Source organism: Mirounga angustirostris, unplaced genomic scaffold, assembly GCF_029215605.1.
Source record: "Mirounga angustirostris isolate CCGP_5_RB_7025 unplaced genomic scaffold, mMirAng1.0.hap1 SCAF_15, whole genome shotgun sequence".
Lineage (NCBI taxonomy): Eukaryota > Metazoa > Chordata > Mammalia > Carnivora > Phocidae > Mirounga > Mirounga angustirostris.
The window spans coordinates 89,704,183-89,725,074 of NW_026991723.1; the positions used below are offsets into that span (position 1 = coordinate 89,704,183).

Here is a 20,892-nt window from a genome sequence, read left to right on the forward strand (position 1 = left end):
ATCCTGCTCCCCCAAGACTAAGTTAAGACCCCCCCATGATTCCCTCTCCTATATGATGCTTGGGCACCTGTAACAATTGCCATTAATTAAAGATTTGCACGATGACTGTTGTCAAATTAATAGACGTCATGTTTACGCATTAAACATAGAGAGGCTGGAGCCCCTGGTGGAGAGAGTCGCCAATACTCCGGTCTCCGGGTACACGTCTCCCCCTGTCATTACTCTTTGCACCAGCGTGGTAAATTCGTTACAGGTGATGAGCAATGGTGTGTTACTGTGAACCAGAGCCCATGGGTTACATCACGGATCCCTCTCAGTGCTGTCAGCTCTGTGGGTTTGGACCAATGCACAGTGTCCTGCCTCCACCGTGACCGTGTCACACGGAATGGCTTCACTGCCCTAACACGTCCCCATGCTCCACGGACTCAACCCAATCACTGGTTTCAGTCATTGCCCTACTAGATAGACTGTATACTCTGCCAGAGCAGGGTCCCCACCGGCTGTGTTGACCATTCCACGATCTGCTCCCCAGCCCAGAGCCTGGCACATAACAGGTACCCTCTCTCTACAGTTCTTGCATATTTTAACAAAAACAGGATTCTACTAAACGCGTTATTCTGCAAGTTGCTTTTTATAAATTTTGACTGTATACCTTGGAAATCTTCCCGTATCAGAACCTAGAGCACTCTTGCTTTCTTTTTCTTATGGAGGATTTCCAACATGCATGCAAACAGAGGACTGCCATTTACCTGTCCCCCGACTTGGGGAGCTATCAACTCGTGGTCTCTCTGGTTTCCTCCCCATCTCCCGCCACCTTCTTCCTTTCCGTGTTATTTTGAAGCAAATCCCAGACCCCAGTTCATTTCATCTGTAAATACTTCAGTGTGTATCTTGAAAGTAGAAGGACTTTAAAAAATGTAACCCCACCACCATCCCCACATCTAGTCAACATTAATTTAAGATCGTCAAATACAGTCAGTCTTCGGATTTCCAATTGTTTCATGAATACTGGTTTGAGTTTAGAAGTTGTTTGACTCGAGATCCAGATGAGGTCCTCGCCCTGCAATTAGTTGATGCCTTTGAGGCTTCTCTTGATCCGGGTCCCCCCCCATCGGTTTTGCCCCCTGCCCTTCAGCTGGTAGAGAGCTGGCTCGTCACCCCTGGGGTCCCCTCCGTCTGGACGGGGCTGACTGCATCCTGCTGCTGTTGTTCTGTGTGTCTCTGGCCCCTGTATTCCCTGGGATTTCGTAGACGGATGCGGAGGCTCCATCAGATTCAAGTCCGGTGTGTTTTGGTGAGACCACGCTGGGGTGCCGTGTGTCCTTCCACTGGTCAGCCATCTCTGCGCGATGGCCAGCAGCCTCGGGCCACTGGCGAAGGGAGGGCTGCTACATGGCGACCTTCTAATCCTTCCCTCTTCGGTTATTAGCTGGGATGCTTCTATAGAAAGAAACATTCCCTCATCCACAGTTGGTTACTCAGAGGTACAGTTTACACAGGACAGAGAGGACATGCTTGATTCTCTCCCTTTATTTACCGGATTTCAGAATAATGAGTTGCCTATAAATATTTGAATGAATGAATGAATAATACATGTGTGGATGAACCGACGGGGTTTGGGAGTCGGGGTTCTCTCCGTCTGCCCTCGAGGGTGTGGGTGTGGGCCGAGGCTGAGAGCTGAGGGGTGGCCCTGGGCCGGGGCCAGGTCTACACAGGGAGGGCTGGTGAGCAGCCCTTGCTGCCTGTCAGCCGTCTCGGTCAAGAGCAAAGGTGATTAGGACACAGCGTCTGGTCAAGGTCACCTTGTCACCCTGTCCTGGGAAGTCGGAGAACGCTGCAGGTGCCACCAGATAGGGGAGGAGACGGGTGGCAGGGGCTCCAGGGGCAGCTTTATCCTGGGAGTGGGTGGAAATGGTGCTTTCTGAAGAGCAGGCTGATCAGGGAGGTTTCGTCCCAAAGGAGAGTCCCAGCAGGTTGGACGGGAGGCCTCCAGGGTCACCGTCCCGCGCCCACCTGCCCACGAGTTCACTGACCTCTCTGGCCCTCTGTGCCCCCCCCAGGTGCAAGTGCAACCTGCACGCTAACTTGTGCTCCGTGAGGGAGGGCAGTCTGCAGTGTGAGTGTGAGCACAACACCACGGGCCCCGACTGCGGCAAGTGCAAGAGGAACTTCCGCACCCGGTCCTGGCGCGCCGGCTCCTACCTGCCGCTGCCCCACGGCTCTCCCAACGCGTGTACGTACCCGCCCCCCCGGCCCCGGCCAGCGAGGCTGCGGCCTCCCCTGCTCTCCACCCCGGGGGCTGTGGGTCACACGCACACACGAGCACGCACACGCACAGACACGCGTGCCAACGTGTGCACAAATACAAGTGTGCAGACTCGCAGCCCCTGTTACTTGGCACACCCGCCTCCTGCAACACCTAAGCCCCCCCCCCCCCCCCACCGGGCGCCGAGGGAAACCCGAGATGAGCTGCTCAGCACCTTTCCTGCTGTCCTTCCACTGCTTGACCCCGCAGGCTGGAGAGAAGGCTCCACGGGGTGTCAGGAGGGGGGTGGCGGAGACCCCTGACTCCAGCAGCACCATCCCTCATAACCAGCGCTTACGGGGCATTTACAACCTGCCACACGGGCGCCGCGTGCTGCGCGGTCACCGCCCCCCTTGACCCTCAGGGTCGCCCCTGGAAGGGGGTCTCTTTTAATCCACTTTACAGAAGGGTCCTTCGAGGCCCTGGTCTGAGATCCCCTCCGGCCTCCCGGCCTCCTTTCTCTGCATCGTCCCCTCTTCCCGCCCAGCCTTCCCGTGCCAGGGGAGTGCTCCTCGGGGTGCGCCCACACGTGCCTGCCTCGTGAACACCCTTTGGGGGGGCCCACTCATCAGGGGCCTCCAGCATAATCCATGGATGTTTCCATGAAATCACAAATCCCAGAGAGCCCCCGAGCTGCCGTGGGGAGGCACCGGGCTGGCCCCTGGGGAGGACTCGCCCTGGCCAGCCCCCTAGCGACACCACTGAGGTCCGACACTTGTCCCACTCTCTGACAGAGGCTGCACCAGGCACTCATACATCGCTTCTCCCTTAGCCCTCACAGCTGCCCCACGGGTGGAATTGGGATTCCCCCGCTCTCCAGACGAGCAAACTGAGGCCCAGCAGCCCTGGTCCAGCAGCAGGCAACGGGCCAACCCTGGGCCTGGTTCCCAAGCCAGAGGGGGCGGCGGCCCCCTGCCCTGGGACCACCCGCCCGCCTGGGCACCCTCGCGGGAGCCCCTCCACTAACTCCCTCCCTCCACTGATGTGAAAGGTTTGTGTGACTTTAGGCTGATCAAAGCTGAAAGCCTCACGGCGAGGCCATGACAGGCCTGTCGTGTCTGTGCCGGGCGGCAGCCCTTTGAAGGGGTGACTTGCCAGGCGCTCCCGGCACTCCGGGCCTTCAAAGGCACCCAGGGCTCTGGGCGCTGACAGCCGCCCCACCGGCTCCCTCCCCGCCAGGTGCCCCACCCATGTCTTTGTTGGAGCTGTCCTTGGAGGCCTTTCTTTAGTGGCTGTCACCTCCCTCTCTGACTGGCAGTCTGCCTCCCTTCGTCTGTCCTGCGGGCCTCCTCCTCCCCGCTCTCTGCCCCACCTCCTGGGAGGATCTGCCCGAGTCTCCTCACACTGGCAGACTCACAGACCAGCTCTGAACTGCAGGCCCCACACCGTGGTGCCCACCCCCGGTGCCCACCCTCTGTCCAGCCGGCCGTGGGCAGACACCCTCATGCGAGCACAGACCAGGCTTTGCCTCTGGACCCTCTCCCCTCCGTCCTGCAGGGGCAGGCGAAGCCCCTTCATCTGGGGAGCTCCTGGAGCTGGTCCCTGCTTCTCCAGAGTCCCCCACCCCGGGAAGGAGGGGAGTCTCCGGAATCCCCCGGAGCAGAGATGAAGCTGGAGGTGCTGTGTGTCCTCAGCCTAACACGAACCCCCCTTCTCTAGGACAACAGGAGAAAACAGCCCCCAAGACACAGAAACAAGTCCCAGGTTAATTTTGCCCCACCATGTCCCCATCCCAGTAGTGGCACTAATCCCCAGGGGGCCAAGCTGCAAGTGTGGGGGTCTCCCTTGATGCTAGCGCCTCCTTGCCACTCCTCTCCACTGCCCCCACTCGGTCTCCGCATCCCCTCCCTCACTGTTTCAAGAGCGGCCCTCCCTCCCGTCCCGGGCCCCGCTAGTCCGTCCTCCCGTCCTCCCGTCCTCCCGGTCCTCCCCTCCTCCCTGCTGCAGGCAAAGGGCTCTCTCCTCACTAGGGTGCCCCCGCCCGGGGCCCTCAGAACCAAATCCTAACCCAGTCCAACCCCCGCCCCCCACACAAGGCCCCGTGAGATCATCCGTCGCCCCGGGCCTCCCTGGCGTCCCCTGGGCTCACTCAGGGGCGGTCTGGGTGCCACGTAGCCTGCTGTCCACACCCCCCCTCGGGCACCGAGGGGCGTCCTCACCCTCTGTTCTTCTTCAGGGGGAGGCTGGCACCAGCCCCTTCCTTCCGGGCCTGAGGATTCTTACCCTGCTTTCCTGCGACTCCCTGGTCAACCCCTGACCTTAGGCCTCCTTCAGCCCCCGGGGCACCGACACACACAGAAAGGCCTCCACTCACACCTGTGGGGCCCTGGGCAGGTCATTTTACCCCAAGCCCTGTTTCCCCGAACTGTAGAATCAGGACCCTGAGAGCCCCTGTGGGGTGTGGCAAGGACTAACCGGGCCACACGGGGGCCACGCTTAGCACGTGCCTGGCACACAGTGAGCCTTCCACAGGCTTCTGTTGCAGTGAGTCACTCGGCCAAATCCACATCTCCACAGATGGGAGCACACTGGTTTCTCTCCGGTGGCCAGTTCCATCAGCGCCTCCAGGAAACCGTCTGCCCCTGTCGCGGTGCCCCTCCTGTCCTCCGGCACCCCAGTGCCCCCGAAGAAGGGCCCCCACCTCTTTGTCCTGCATGGGAGGGCCTGAGAGTCTAACCTCAAAGACGAGGGTGCATATGAAGCCCCCAGTGGGGTGTTTGACACTTACCAGCGGGTCCCCTGGGGTCAGTCATGGCTCTGAGACTCAGTTTCTCCATCTGCAAAATGGGCTAAGGCGGCCCCTCCCTCTCAGGGCAGCCCTGAGGATGAAACTGGATAAGCGGGGTCAGCCCGCAGGCACTTGGCTCCAGGTGTCCCTCCCCCAGCCCTGTCACCGCCCCCTCTCCGCGGGGAGGCCCTGTGACCCCCCTTCTCTCCCCCCAGGTGCTGCTGCAGGCTCTGCTGTTGGCAGTAAGTACGCTCGGGTCCACCCCCCGGGGGAGGCCACCGGGGCCCCCAGTGCACGGCTCCAACCGCACCCCATTCACTTCGTCACCTCTCTCCACTCCCTCCCGTCCCCTGGGCTGTGGCCCTCAGCCCACACCTCCCACATTTCTCCCCTCCAGCTTCCTGGTCAGTGCTGCTTTGGAAAGGGCCCCCGCAAGCCCTGGGTGAACTCCCCATGCCTCCCTCCCCTCCGGGGCAAGAATGGGGGTCCCTTTTTCCTGGCCAGGGGCAGAAGTCCCCCCGACTGTGCGGTTTGCCTGGCTCGGGGCAGTCTGCACCTGTGTGCCCCTGAGGCTGGGGCAGGTACCCGGGATCCTGCTGCCTGCAGGCCAGCTCAGAGGGAGCTGACCGCGGGAGGGAGGCTGGGCGTGGGCCCCCCCCCCCCCCGCCGCCCGCAGGCTGACAAGTCCTCAGCGTTCACAGCGCCAGGCCCCAGCTAAGCAGGGTGCTTCCGGTACCTGCCCCCACCCCGCACCCTCCCCCCAGGTGGGGTCTGCCAGCAGCTTTTAGAGTGAGCAGGAGAGGACTTGCCAGGGTCAGAGGGCTAGCCGGCGGTCACCTCACGTTTCAGAAATGCTCGAGGGGGGCCACAGCCCACCGTGGGCTGCTCCCTGCTGGGACACCCGGGGGCAGAGACAGTGCCAGAGGAAGGTGGACCCGGGAGAGGATGCCGGCCCCCTCAGTGAGGCCAGAAGTGGCTTCCCTGCGCCGTCCCCACACCTGCCAACTCCCCACCCTCTTGCCTTTCTCGTCTCTTGCCAGGAGTCGGCAGGCCCCGGAAAGACCCCGTCCCCAAAGCCCCTGGGGCCACTGTGGCCGTGAGAGGGGACCCCAGCACTCCCGCCCCCTCCACTTCCACTGGGCGGGCCCCCAAGGCCCCCAGCACCCCACAGCCCACAGGTGGGTGCCCAGGGACAGCCCAGCTGCCCTGCTCTTCCCCTCTTCCCACCATGTCCCCGCCTCTGTGTGTGGTGTGCCCTACTGCTGGAGCTTGGCTCTTAGAGAACATTAGACCCTAGAGCCGAGAGTGTGGGGCTGAGGGGCCTCGAGGACATCTGGGCCCACCTGTGACTGGGCCCGAGCCAGGGGATCTGGGGCTCACTTCACGCCCCTCGATACTTCCTCCCCCTGCCTCCCAAAACACTGCTCAGGAGGGTCCTGAGACCAGCATGGCCGAGAGGACGGGGCAACTAAGAAAGGGGAAGTTCCCAGAGGCACTGAGGCCACAGGAAGTTCACCCAAAGCCTGTCTCCCAGGGGAGCTCCTGCCTCAGTGACTGGTGGAGCTGGCCTGCCACCCCCCCCCACACACACACCCCCGCCCCCACATTGCTCTGCTTCCAGGTCCTCCTCAGCAGCTGATCCCTGCGAGTAGACAGCACAGCGTTAGCCAGGAAGGTGAGCTCCCTCTGATCAGCAAGGCAGAAGGGCACCTCTGGGCCCGGGCTGTTTAGAAGAGGGACTGCTGAGCTTTTCTGGGCTGGGTGTGTGGGGCAGGGCCAGGCCAGGGCCAGCATCCTATCCTGCCCCACATCAGACAGAGCAGCCACTCTTAGGGGTCTGCAGCGACAGACAGGCTTGGAAACACCTGCTCTCTGGTTCTAATTCCCCTCCAAAGGTGGATGGGTGTGTAGTCGAGGCCTGGGGTGCTGGGTGGCCCCCTGGGCTCACCTGTCCCTGCCCGCTGCAAATGCCGGGAGTCTGAAAGGACTCATTCTTCCCGGAGGGTGCCAGGAGGATGTGTCCAAGGGAATGCTTCCTGGTCCCAGCTGGGAAGGGGTGCCTCAGCAGTGTGCCCCAGCAGGGAGGAGATGGCAGGGGTTTCTCACTCCTTGGGCAGAGCCATGACCTTTCCTCTCTCTGCACACAGACCCGGGGAGGCGCGGACCAGGTCTCCAATGGGCAGAAATCCCTCCTTCAGCTGGGGAAGGGATCCACACTCAGCCTCTCCCCACCTTGGCCTGGAGTGGGGCTCAGCCCTCTCCACGCCTGGGTGCATGCCATGGAAAAGTCCCCCTCGTTCCTGGGCCATCTTGCTTAACTCCTCCAGGGGACCCGGAGGGTGACCAACCCCAGCTCTTTTTATTTCTGCCCTCCTCCCTCCTCCACCGGAGGCATTTGCAGGAGGCAGGGGCTAGTCAGGAGCCTCAGGGATTTCAGGGGAGCCTCCTGGCCCAGGGATCCTCTTTGGGGTGAAGGATGGGTCCACACTGGGAATGCCAGGACAGAAGCTGGCCCAGCCGCCTGAGCTTTGGCCTGTGCTTCTTGGTGCTGAGCCTGTGACGGACAGACGAGAGCAAAACCCTCCATGGTGGGTGCCGTGTCTGCGTGCAAACAGCAGCCCGTCTGGGTGGGAGACCAGATGCCCTATCTCTCTCTCTCTCTCTCTCTCTCTCTCTCACACACACACACACACACACACACATACACAAACACACTTCACAGAGGAACCCTGAATGCTTCTGCTTTGGTGCAAGCGGTGTGGGGCAAGCTGGAAGGTAAGGAGAGTCCAAGGCCAGGGCAGTGAGCCAAGGCGAGGTGGGCTTGAATTTTGAGGTCTCCAGGACTCAAGTGGCGAGAAGGGGCGCTCCGACAGCCAGCGACCCGAGCAGCCCACGTCACTCCTCTTAGCAACGAAAGCTTGTGCCCTGGGCCCCGTGTACCTGGACCCCCACTAATAATGACAGTTCTCCAGTTGGCAGAGTGTGGACTTCTCCTGGGGAAGTCACAGCTCCGAGGGATGGGGCCACCTGGTCCCACAGGTGAGGGTGTTAAGGCTTAGGAAGGAACAGCTATATTTCATGGTGTGTAAACTATACTTCAATAAAGCTGTTTAAAAAGAAAGAAGCAGCTGCTCAAGGTAATAGGATTACAAAGGCACCCAGGCAGGATTCAAACTCGGGGCTCACTGACTCCGAGACTAGCTTCACGGCCTCAGAGGCCGTGAGCTGGTGCCGTCTTTAAGACCCGGCGGGCGCAGCTCCCCGATTCCAAAGGGACAGACGGGGTCTCCATCTGGCCTTGGCACAAGACACGGGCCATTTCGAGAATATTCTTCCTGCACACCTGAGCGTGCCCCAGAGAGCCCAGCCAGGGGTCTTTCTTGCCCCCAGATCCCAGCCCCAGAAAGATCCTGAGTCTCCCCCACATGCCTCCCAACAGGTGCTTCAGCTCTTTGGCCAGAGTCCAGCTGGGCCTGTGAACCTCTGGCCCAGATGTTTCCCCCTCCTGCCAATGTCAAGCTGTCTGGAGGGCAGGGGTTGCTGGGCAGGAAAAGCTGCTCAAGACCCTTAATCCTCACCCGCAGAGGGTGGTGGGAGAAAGGCTGCAAAGCAAAAAGGCTTCAGGGCGGGTTTTATTGCGGCTCTAATTAAGCCCTTGCCAATTTGGGTCCTGCAGCCTCTTCTCCTCATTGAGCACCATATTAATGTCAATTTGATGTCCAAAGGCTCCCAGATCCCAGCTGGAAAGTCTCCTGCACTTTTTAGCTGGTAGATTTTCTTTTTCTCCCCACCAACCGGCATCGTGCGTGATCCCTTTAAGAAGCGGAAAGAATCTGATTTCTGCCCTGTCCCTCTGGGTTTGTCCTTTGAAATTCAGCGCACAGAGCAGTGCTTTGCCTTCATCAGCCCAGCCTGCTTCCCCTGCTCTGTGTCCCGTCAGTCTTGGAAATAGACTCTGTGGCACTGGGGGCTGACTCACATTGGGGTCCCTGGTGAAAGTGGGTCCTAACGGTGGGTTGGGGGGGTAGGCCAGATGGTGGAGGGGCTCCAGTCCCCGCATTGGTATTGGACAGGAAGCCTTCAAGGACCCTTCTGGACACACTGGATGACACATGTCCCCCTTTACAGTCATTAGCCAGGGACTTCAGCACAGAGAGGTCTGGGCCCAGACACAGGACCGGATCCAAGTCTACCCTCAGTAGGAACGGGGACAACCCAGGGAGAGTAGAAAAGTCATATAAATCAGGTGTCCCACCGAGGAAAGGACAGCCCAAAGCGTGCAGATTCTCGGCTCTCCCCACTCCCCTTAGCTGCCTTCAAGTCCACGTGTGCCCTCCACAGGCTAGAGTAGAGTAGATGCTGCCTCTTCAGTAGATTTGGACCCAGTTCTATTTGGCCAGTGTAGACAGAGCCGCTTCTTACTGTGCTCCTGCTGCTAAGGGTGTGTGATGCCTCAGTGTGTCTCCAGGACCCCCCAGCCCCACCTTGTCCCATAACTGAGTTTCTTCTCTTCTTTCCCCAAGAGTGGATCAGGCCATCTACCGCTGCCCCCCTTGGGGAGAGCTCCCCCTGGCCCCAGACGCCCTCCAGTGCAGAAGGTATGGGGGGAGGGCCTGCACGGGCATTAGGCCCCCCACCCCCACCCCGGTCAGCTCCTTAGACCGCGGGCCCCTCCCGCTCTAGTGGAGGGAGCAGGTGGGACTGGGGTGGGAGGGGCCCATGGGAGCTAGGGGGGGCTTGGAGCTCTACCTGCCCCCACCCCAACTCTCACCTTCTTAGAGATGCCCAGTGTGATATCACCAGGCCCAACCCCCATGAATCCTTCACTCCCCCCAAGGGCTTTGGAGCCAAGTGGAGACTCTGCCCTGATAGCAGGAACCCTGTCCTGCCACCGTCAGCCACAGGACACGGGGGGCAGAGATGGAGCTCAGAGTGAGTCAGGACTTCTGCAGGCGCTGCGTGGCAGTCAGACCAAGACCGTGGGCCTAGCTATGGGCAGATGAAAGAAGACAGTGCATTCCAGGTGCATGACCAGCTAGGGCAGATGCTTGGTGGTGGGGCGGCAGTGAGCAGGGCAGGAGGCATCGTACAAGGTACTGATACCCAGCCCGGAGCCTCCGTCTCCCACGGCGGCGGGAGGAGACACGCGTGGGCTCGTCGTAGCCAGAGACGGACATGCGCAGGAAGCACACAGGGCGTTGTCTGACTCTCCAGGAAGGGAGGTTGTTTCCACCCCAGCTCACCCGCTCCCTGGACCTTAGTCCTAATGCCTGCTTGGACGACAGCCCCGGCCCCACACCTCGGGCCCCCCGAGAGCGGTGAGCGGGGCTCTCAGCGCCCTCTGCTGGCAGGCACTTCTGGAGCGGGACCCACAATTGCTGAGGGTCTCGAGTTGGGCATCCTCCCTGGTGATGGAGCCCCTGGAACCATCTCTCCCCTGCCCTGGACCGACTAGGGCACCACAGGCTCCCAGAGGGACGCCGAGCCCACTCTGCTGCCCGGACAGTGTCATGCTCACTCACAAAGGTGGGGCCAGGCCGCGGTGCGTTCTGACGTGGAAGGCAGGCGCGGTCTGCTTGTGGCTCGCAACACCTGCAAGCAGGGAATCTGTGAATAGTAAAGGACTCGCTTTGGCTGGAGCGGGGGGGGGGGGGGGGGGGGGGCTTCAGAAGGAGAGAAGCCAAAGCCTTGGACGCCAGGTCCACGCTCTGGATTTGATGCTCACGGGAGTTTGGAGAGGAGAGGGGAGAGCAAAGCGATATCTGCAATCATTTAAAAAGAAAAAAAAATCAGTTTCAGCAAAGCACCTTGCATGCTGTCAGGGGATGCTGGCGTTAGGGATATAATTTGGGAGAATTAATCCAGCCGAGTGTGTAAGTGGTCTCCGAAGGGGCACCAAAGGCAGGGCTGTTTCTGCATGCTCCTGGATGTGCTGTGTCCCCTCACAACTGAGCAGGTGACAAGGCCGCATGCCCAGGGCACGGTGGAAGCCTTTGTTGGGTCTTCCCTGGGCCCGGACAGCCCGCCCTGGGCAGCTGGACCATGGCGACAAAGGAGTTTATTTCTCATCTCTCCAAGCTGTGGGCACCTCCACCACCGCCCCTGCCCCTGCCCCGGCCTCCAAACCTTTCCAGCTCAAGCCCAAATCGGCTCAAGTGGTGCCCATTGAAGAGTTCCAAGGTAAGAGGAAGGCCCCGGGCCGGACCAGCCCTCCTCCAGCACCTCTACCCTCACCTCCACTGGAAAGCAATGATGCAGGACGGAGGACCCACACCTGGCTCAGAAAACCCTCCCGGAGTAGCTGGGTCAAGGTGAAACTGAGCCTCTCTTCCCTCAGTTCTCCCTCCCCAAGGGAGCTGGGAGCAGGTATGAGTCAGAAGCACAGTGGGCAGGCCCGGGGCAGGCAGAGCAGCGACCAGAAATAGCCTGTCCTGGCCCCCCTGGGAGGTGTGGCTCAGGGGGGCTCGTCTCGGTTGAAGCAAGAGCTGGGACACAGGGGTCACTGCCACTACTCCTTGAGACACTTGGATGCCTCACCTTCTCATTGTTCCTGGAGGGACAGGTGAGGGGACAGGTCCAGGAGGCCCAAGGTGTGGCATGCCCGCTGTCTCCTCCTGGGCACAGCTCCGAGGCTCGTTTCTCCAAGGTCTCCCATGCCCTTGACCACCAAGGCCTCGTCAATTCCTTCCTCTCCTATCACAAAGGGAGGTTGGGTCCTCTAGAGATACACAGATGGCGTTTCGGGAGGGTGGCCAGCGTCCTTCCTGTTCAAGGGCAGCCACATTGGCTTTCCTGTTCAAGGAGATGTTGAGGCCCTTAGGAGGGACACCAAGGGTCTGGCCGCCTTCGTGGGGGCAGGGAGTGAAGCCCCAATGCCTTCAGGATGCCTTCCCTGGCAGTCACGGGACTCGCCCAGTCCCTGGAGCTGGGGCGGGGCGGGGGGTGGTGGCTGGAGGGGACAGCAGGACGGCACAGAGATCCCTGTCCTCCGTGTGGAGCCAGAGCCATGTGCGGGCAGTAAGAGTCGGAAGCCAGGCCAAGACGATCAGGAGGCAAAACGAGATGCCCGGGGCACAAACCCTAAGATGGCATTCATTCTCAGGGTTGTGCAAGAGGAGGCCCTCTGGTGCCAATCAAATTTGCAGAACAGCTCAGGCTAATAATAAAAGGTCCAGCAGGTGGGCGTTTTCCTTCCAAGCATCTTCCAAAGCAGCATGTGGAGGAAGCTCCTGGCCCATTCCATCTGCCCAGCACCCGTGCATGCATCTATCCTTCACTGAGTCACTGGGGGTACAGTGGTGAGCGCCGTGACCCCAGGCACTGTCCTTCCTGAGCTCACACTGGCCGCCTGACCCATCCTCCCTGCATGAATCATCTCCCATCACCCCGGCATCGCGCAGGCATCCTTCCGAGAGCACGTCACCCTGGCACCCCGCCAGGCAGGGGCTGTCCACTGGCCCTCCCAGGGTTCCTGTCCCCAGGGCCAGGTGGGAACTTGGGGGCTGGGCCTACACTGGTCCCCGCTCCGGCTCAAAGGTGGCACGCCTGCCTCCTCCCAGATGGTACAGAAGTGTTGGAGGCCCGTGGCACCTTCCCTGCATGTCCTGGGACTGGTCTGTCCTCGCCCCGTGCCTCAGTTTCCCCCAATACACGGTGCAGGGGGTGGCAGGAAGGCACAGTCTGCCTTGGCTCACTGACCCGTGGTGTTTCTCACGCTCGGCCGGCCCAGACTGTGAGTGCTATGGCCACTCCAACCGCTGCAGCTACATCGACTTCCTAAACGTGGTGACCTGCGTCAGCTGCAAGCACAACACGCGAGGCCAGCACTGCCAGCACTGCCGTCTGGGCTACTACCGCAACGGCTCCGCCGAGCTGGACGACGAGAACGTGTGCATAGGTGAGGCGCCGGGGCTGGGCGCGGGGCGGGGCGGGGCGCGGGGCGGGGCTGGGCGCGGCGCGGGGGCGGGGCGGGGGCGCCGGGGGCGGGGCGCAGTCCGGAGACCCTGGTGTCATCAGGCCCTGGGGAACCCCAGGGGGAATTTCATTTCCGGGGCCCATTTCAGCTGGGCTTCTCGAAGGACAGAAGCTTCTGGAATCTGCTCTATTAATAACCTCCCCCTTCGGTCATCCCCACAGACACTGGAAATTCAGAACCACTAGTTAGAGTCAAAGACTGGTTCTAGAGCTTGCTGTGTGCCTCAGTTTCCCCACTTGTAAAATGAGGAAGTGGATTAGATCAAAGGTTTTCAACTCCTTTTTTGTGGCTGAAGCTTTTCTTCCAGTGAATTTCTTCCAATGCTTTATAAGCAGAGGCCCAGCTTGTAAGACCCAGTGGGCACTCACACTGGCTTTGGGGTAGAGAAGCAATCCGGGGGGGCCCTGGACCCGGGCCGGGGCTGGCCACCCCGAAAGGCCAAACCCATGGCCTCGGCCAACACCCACCATCCTGGAAGGGCTGCCCACCACCCCTGCCTCTGTCTCCAGTGGAGGCCAAAGCTCAGCCCTAGGGTGCCCAGCCGCCTTGGCACCCCACTGCCCATCCTCCACCCACCAGGTCAGCTCTGACTTCACAGAGGAGAGGCTGCCCACAAGGCTGCAGCTGTCAGTCTGAATTACGGCATCGGCCTTCAGATAATTCCATCAACTCTAAAGCGAACCAAACAGAATTGTGCTCTGCCCACGTCACACCGGCTAGCTGCAGGGACAGGGTGGGGCCTCCGGATCCGAGTAGAGGCATTCCCCCCTCCCAATATCCTTCTTCTTTCCTTGCCTCTCTCTGCCTCCTCACTTGGGCCAGCTCTGGGCTTCAAGGAGTCCCAGAGTGGGGACACTTGCCCCCTCCCACAGAGCAGAGGCCCCAGGAAACCAGCTGGGAGGGGGTTAGGGAGAAGCTGGAGGCTTCTGGGCTGCTCCTCCACCCGCCCTGGAGAGGAGATGCAGATGCGGACTACTGCCCCACCCTCCGCCCAGATGCCCCGCCTCTGATGAGGCTCCTCCCATCTGTCAATAATCTTACAGCCCTTTGGAGCTGGGAAGGATCCGCGCTCCCTCCGGTTACACAGACGGAGTCTGAGGTCCAGAGAGGGTTTGGGGCGGCCCTAAGCCACAGAGCGCCAGGGCCAGGGAGCGGGAGGGGGTAATGGATGCTAGAGAACCAAGACAGTCCAGTCTTCTCTCAAGATGTGGGCCCTCGGGCAGCCGTGGGCTCACGTGGACATGGTGTGGGGTCATCACCGGGGGATGGCGGGGAGCCTGCTGGAGGCACGCGGGGCCGGGCGGTGTGGGGGTCCGTGCGGAGGATGCCCACAGGTCGCCTTGACCGCACGCCTTGCACGTGTCCGTCCAGAGTGTAACTGCAACCAGATCGGCTCCGTGCACGACCGGTGCAACGAGACCGGCTTCTGCGAGTGCCGCGAGGGCGCAGCGGGACCCAAGTGCGACGACTGCCTCCCCACGCACTATTGGCGCCAGGGCTGCTACCGTGAGTGCGCGCCGGGCGGGCGGGGCCTGCTGCTGCGGGGCCTGCTGCTGCGGGGCGGGGCACGGGGCGGGGGCTGGCGCCTCCAGAGGCGGGGCTTGGGTCGTGGACGGAGCGGGGGGGCGGGTGGTCCGGGGCTGTGGGCGGGGACAGGCGCCACCAGAGGCGGGGCTTGGGTCGTGGGTGGAGCCAGGGGCGGGGTCCTGGGCGGTGGGCGGGGCCTGATGCGACAGGAATTGGGGGCCGGTGCCAGGTGGGAACCCGGAGGCGGCGGATCTGGGGGTTGGTTGAGAAGGGAGCTGGAGGCAAAGGTGGAGCTGGCGGTTGGTGGGATTTGGCTGACGAGGGCAGGTTTGCGAAGGGGGGTGGGGGGAGGAAGGGAGGCTGTCCGAGGAAATGATGGCTTGGCGAGACCGAAAGGACGAGTGGTCGCTAGTCTCGGGAGGAGGGTGGAAGGGCGCTCCAGGCACATGGACTAGCAGGTGCAGAGCTCCGGAGGAGAGAGAGCAGGTGCGCCCCAAGGCCAGTGGGCCGGGAGCGGGGAGGGCCAGGGGCAGTGGCGGGAAAAAAGACAGGGGCCAGGTCTCGCCGGCCACTGTCCCCATCCACGCAGGGGCGTTTCGCACCGAGGGCGCCCTGAGCCTCCGGCACCCCTCGGCCCGCCTGAGTCGCAGAAGCCCCAGCGAGGGGGGTGGACGGGGCCACCGCCCGCGTTAACTGCCCCTCCGCCCCGCAGCCAACGTGTGCGACGACGATCAGCTGCTCTGCCAGAACGGCGGCACCTGCGTGCAGAGCCAGCGCTGCGCCTGCCCGAGCGGCTACACCGGCGTGCGCTGCGAGCAGCCCCGCTGCGACCCCGCCGCGGAGGACGGCGGCCTGGACTGCGACCGCGCGCCCGGGGCCGCCCCACGCCCCGCCACCCTGCTCGGCTGCCTGCTGCTGCTGGGGCTGGCCGCCCGCCTGGGCTGCTGAGCCCGGCCCGGAGGACCCTGCGCCCGGGGCCCCGGGGGCCCGGGGGGCTCGGGGTTCGGGGGCCGGCGTCCGAGGCCGGGCGGCGAGAAGTGTGCGGCCCGAGCTGCTCCCAGGTGCTACTCAGCAGAGTCCTCCCGCCTGCTCCCGCCGCGGCCCGTGGCCCCCGCCCCCGCCCCGGCACTGCCCTCCGCCGCCGCAGGGGGCGCTGTGCGGCCCTGGCTCCAGCAGCCTGCGACTCGGGTCTCAGTTTTTCTTTTGTATTGCCCGCCACCCCCCACCCTTTTTTTTTTTTTTTTTTTTTTTTGCTGGCGGTGAGCGAGGGGTGGGGAGAAACGCCGCTCACCTCAACACCTCCAGGTCCCGCCTCCCAACACACACACACGCACGCACGCGACTGTCGCGGACACCCCCTGCACCTGTCCCTGGCTTACCACCCGCCAGCGGACCCGGAGGTCCAGTTGCCTACAACTCTTCTTTCTTTGTTTTCCTTTGCGACCCACCGGACTCCGTGAGGCCTGGTGACCAAGGAACTCACCGTCTGGGGGAGGGAGTTGGGAAGGAGGGTTGGGAGGGCTGGAACCTTTGTTTTGTAGAGAACTATTTTTGTTTGTATTAACCGTCCGCTAAAAGGAGGACGCGAGGCGCTACAGGTGGTTGATGGTGTATTATCCGACGGAGTAAAGAGTCTGCTCACTGCTGCCTCCAGGGCCTGTTTTCTGGGTTCATTTACACCCCGCGGGTTTGGAGTTTAAGGAGGAACCCACAAAGTAGCCTTGGAGGAACTTTCACCGTGAGGGCCACCACTTCCCCAGGCCTGTGAGTGAGATCCGGCAACCCTCCTCCCTGCAGGTCTGGTTAGAGCCCTCTAAGCCCTTGGTAGGGGGTACCCACATGTTAGCAGCTTCCCCAGACTGTTGCCTTCCTCCTGTCCCTTAAAAAAAAAAAATCCAAAGTTTATTGGCACTTTTCCTCAGCTGTCCTTGAATTTAAAAGCACGTGGTGGACACTGGTATCATTGCTGAGAGATCCAAGGGAACTGACTGGTGATTTATAAATCGGGATGGATGTGTCTCTCAGACCTAGGGGACCCCCAGCCTCGGGCCCAGTGTCTGGAATCCCTAGATGGAATGCACAGCCCACCACCCTCTCCTCCTTTCCCTCCCAAAGATCACACAGGGGGTGGCCAAGGAGACCCAGGGGCGGCCTGGGAGTTGTGAGAGGACATTCTGAAGAATGCGGTCTATCCCGCGCCATGGAAGGGTCCCCTGCGTCTCTCCCGCCCTTGGGTACTCGTATTTCCCACCCCCCACCCCCACACCACTTACTCTCGGGAAGGTCCAGATTTCTCCCAAAGATTCTCAGCCCCATGGGTCAGTTCTGGCTCCTAGCTGCTCCTACAGCCCCCACCTGCAGTTACCTCCTGGCACCTGCAGCCACTCTTTCCAGGCTGGGGAGTTTAGACCTGCCTCCCCCACCCTCAAATCCCCAAAGCAAGGCTAAGACCCAGTTCAACAGAACTTGGCCTTGAGGATGAGATTACAATACAGCACAGGAAGGGGGAAGCTACAACTGGATATGAAACAGGATTCAAGGCTTGTCAAGGACAAAGGCCAATCCTGCTGGCCTCTCTCAGCTCCCATCCCCAACACCAGGTTGCAGGGGTCAGCTCCCAACCCCTAAAGGAAGTGCGTTCCGTCAGGCCCCCTGTGGCTTCTTCACCTTCCTTCTTACCGACAGAAGCCCAGTGAAAATAAGACATCCTGGGACTCCCTGTGTATAAGAGTGGGCATGTGACATAGTTCTGGCCACTGAAATCTAAGCAGGAGTGATGGATGGGGCTTCTAGAAAGTTCCTTAAAAGCCCCTCCCCTCCCTACTCCCCACCCAGCTTTAGTTGGCCCCGTTTGGGGCCCTGGCCCTGCTCTCTTGCCCCTCGCCCTGGTGCTCAGGCAGCAGAAGTGAGGGAGGGGCCATCTGGCAACCCTGGGTGTGAGGGCATCCTTCTCGGGATGGTGGAGCTGAGGACCTAGGAGAGCCAAGCACATCAGGCCTGCTTGCCAACCTCTGCACTTCATGTGTGAGAAAAAAATCAATCCTGATGTGATTAAAACACTGGAATTGGGGTTTTCTGTTTCACGCAGACTTACCAGTTCCTAAGCTATTGGCTCTCCCCACCCAGCATCTGGGTCCCCCCGCCCCCCGAGTCCACCGAGGCCAGAGAGACTGACACCCTCCCTCTCTCGGCTGCAGCCGCCCTCCCCCCCGCAACACTGCCCATGACGAGGACAAGGGATTACAGCATTAGGCCCCGGTGTCCAGGCCTTGCTGTCTCAAGCCACCTCTTTCCCGGACGGGAGCTGCCTCCTCCTTCAGCTGAGTGTGGACCCACCGCCAAACAGTTCTGTTGGCTGCAATTTGTAAAGAATGGTCGCCTTCCTCCTCCTCCTCCCAGTGTTAAAATACAAAGGCACCGCAGTGATATACCCCCAAACACACACACACACACGCACACATGCGCACACACAGCCCTTTGGTCTGGTTCCCTCATGAGAAGCAGAGCCTGAGACAGGGGTTCGGGCATGAATTTGCTGAGGTAGTGAGGGAATTAGGATGTGGGGTGTGGGGAAGGCCCAGCACCGATGTCCCCCCTCTGCCTGGTCCACTGCGGGGGCTCTGGAGCATAAACCACATCGTGAGGCAAGGGGCAGCTTTGACCCAGGCAGCAGTGCCCTCATGCTGCCTTGGGGGGCTGCAGTCAGTACAGAAGGTGGGTGGCTGTGAGCTGTGAATATGCCAACACAACGTTGGGGGGGTGCTCCCCTAAAGGGCCTCTGGGCTGAGCACCAACAACTCTGCACATGCACGCACACACGCACACACACTCTCCCCTTTGTGTCGCCCTGGGTGTGTCCCTGGAGGGGTCCTGAGGCGTCTAAGACGAAAGGGGCCTCTGTGGGCGGCGCTCTGTCCTCCCCGACCTCTCTCAGCCAGACCAGCGCTGTGTCAGCTCCCCTGGGGCTGGTCTGAGTGATGGCTGGGAGGTGGACGGCATCATCAATCAGAGCGGCAGCCCCAGTCCCTGAGAACACCACTCAGACCCTGACCTTGGCTGGAGGGTGGAGGGAGAGTTGCCCGTGGCCATTTGGAACGCTCTGACATTTTCCAGGCAGCGGGGAGAAGGAGAAAACAAGGCGAGCCGGACCCAAAGTCATAGCCCAGCCTCTCTTAAATACTGCATCCTGTCCCCGACCGAGATCAGGTTCTGACACCTACTCCTGAGAGGTAAAGAGGCCAAGGTCCCGATTCCTCAGCTTGGATAACGGCCCGCTGTCAGGCGCCGTGCGCAAGTGAATGCTCGTCTTCAGCCTACGACAGGTTTCTCAACCTTAGGGCCTGGAGACTTCTGGGAGGGCGGCGGGACGCTGTGCTCGGCACCTGGGAGGTTTAGCAGCATCCCCGGCCTCGGGCAGCTAGATGCCAGCAGCACCTCCTTCTCTGGGGTGAAAACCAAAAGTGCCTCTGGGCATTGCAGACTGGGGGCAAGACCAGCCCAGGTTGAGAACACTGCCCTAGGTAGAAGGGACTACCATACCCATTTTACAGAAGGGGAAGAGGAGGTCCACCAAGGGAGGCTCGGAGAGAAGTAACTGGCCTGAAGTCACACTTGCTAAGCCCGGGGGCAGGAGCTGAGTGCAGTCAGCCTGACTCCAGAGCCCAGTGTTGAACCCAGGGCCACTGCAGCCTGGGCAGCCCCAGGCAGGGGGGCATCTGCCCGGGGTGGGGGAGGGGCTTGGGGGCCCTCCTGCCTGCTTTGCCCTCCATCCCTGCGCCCCATGCAACCCTTCTAGCGGGCTCTACAGCAGGCAGAGCAAGGAGCCCTGGGGAGCTGGGCTTCATCCGAATGGCTCTGCTGTCGCGGGAAATGTCTCCCCACCCGCCCCTCCGCGGCAGCCTCGCCTCGCCCCCTGCCCCCACCTGCCCCCTCTAAATAAGCAGGACTGCTGTGTTAGCGTTTCTGGCCTCCCCTGCCATGCGTCACACTTACGAGGCATTTATGGGCGCCGGGGGAACAGCCCTCGGCCTCTCCAGGCAGGCCTGGGTGGGCAGGGCTCCGAGGGGGCTCACCCCATGCCTGCACCCCTGCCCTGGGCCCCACACTTCTGGCTAGGCCCGTCTCCCCCAGTCCCAGAGGACCCCAGCACATCTCAGCACATCTCAGGCCAGAAGAGTTTCGGGGCAAAGGCCCAGGGAAGGAAAGCTTTACTTGTTTATTTTTCCTTTGCAAAACACAAATCAGACTGTAGGGAAGTTAGCAAATACAAAGAAGCGAAATAATAATAATTTTAAAATTAAAATCACCCACAATCCTCCGTTCGGAGCTAATAACAGTTAATATTTTCTGATATACATTTCTAGTACTTTTCCATAAAGCAAACCCACAGATAATCTGGGCCGGCATTTATTAAGCCCAGTAGTAAGCATCGTGGTCAGGCTTGACATCCTTATTTCGAGAATCCCGGCAAGGAAGCTGGGAAGTGGGCTTTATCAGTGTAGCCACCTTACGTAAGGCTGACAACTCTGAGCCTCCAAGAGTGTCCTGCTCAGAGGGCTTAGGCCCAGCACAAAATCCAGCTCCAGGGTGACTTAAGCAGAAGAGATTATTTGAAGGCACATGTCAGGGGAGTTAGATGTACAAAGCCGGGGCTGTATGCAGCCCAAGGTGGCCAGAGGGCGCCCCCTGCCCAGATGCTGCCAGGGCTGCGGCCCTCGCCCCAGGCCTGCCTCCTGCTGGGTCCTCACCAGGTACGCACAGCCTTGTGTCCAGCATTTCCCACCCCACCGAGGGAGATGGTCTCCCTTCCCCAGCTAGAGAAAGGGCACAAAGAAACACGACTATTCAGCACAGAGAGGGTGGGCAAGCCGCCCAGAGTCACACAGCCAGGAAGAAGCAGGACCCCGGATGCAAATCCAGGCTCTCCGGTGCAGAACCTAGCTTTTCACACTGACCTGCACACTGCCACCTTTTCCCTCTATTTTATTTTATTTTTTAAAACAATAATGGCTTCATCTTATATATACCCTTCTTGGTAATCCGCTTTATAAAATGTAGCAATATGTCCTGAATATCAAAGGGGGTCTTTTGCAATGAAAAAGAAGTGCCCAAAGCACGTCCTTTCAATCTTTGTTTCCACCTGGAGCCCTCTTTCCCATCCAGAACCCCCGCTCTGGGGGGAACAGGAATCCAGCTCCTTGTTATAGGAGTGACTCCCTGCCAGGCCCATGTGCCCCTCCAACAGGACAGGGTCTGGCCAGGCCCCCGGAGTCCCTGTGGCTGTGTTCCTGGGGGCACAGAAGACGGTGCCGTCTTGCAAGAGCAGCCCTAGGCCAGAGACCAGGTGGGAATACCTGC

General features: G+C 60.8%; 1 protein-coding gene across 2 annotated transcripts in view; it reads left to right on the top strand.

The window, feature by feature from the left end:
- NTNG2 (netrin G2) overlaps nucleotides 1–16,379 on the top strand; it is a 69,555-nt gene extending 53,176 nt beyond the window's left edge. Inside the window, exons 5-12 of one of the 2 annotated variants that reach the window (XM_054509471.2) lie at nucleotides 2,061–2,233; nucleotides 5,249–5,275; nucleotides 6,074–6,211; nucleotides 9,557–9,631; nucleotides 11,112–11,213; nucleotides 12,763–12,930; nucleotides 14,380–14,514; nucleotides 15,248–16,379. In XM_054509471.2, the coding sequence (XP_054365446.1) occupies nucleotides 2,061–2,233; nucleotides 5,249–5,275; nucleotides 6,074–6,211; nucleotides 9,557–9,631; nucleotides 11,112–11,213; nucleotides 12,763–12,930; nucleotides 14,380–14,514; nucleotides 15,248–15,483 (1,054 nt within the window). In that variant the 3' untranslated portion in view covers nucleotides 15,484–16,379. The remainder of the gene's footprint in view (nucleotides 1–2,060; nucleotides 2,234–5,248; nucleotides 5,276–6,073; nucleotides 6,212–9,556; nucleotides 9,632–11,111; nucleotides 11,214–12,762; nucleotides 12,931–14,379; nucleotides 14,515–15,247) is intronic. The other variant, XM_054509473.2, reaches the window with a different exon arrangement.
- Nucleotides 16,380–20,892: the final 4,513 nt, after the last annotated feature.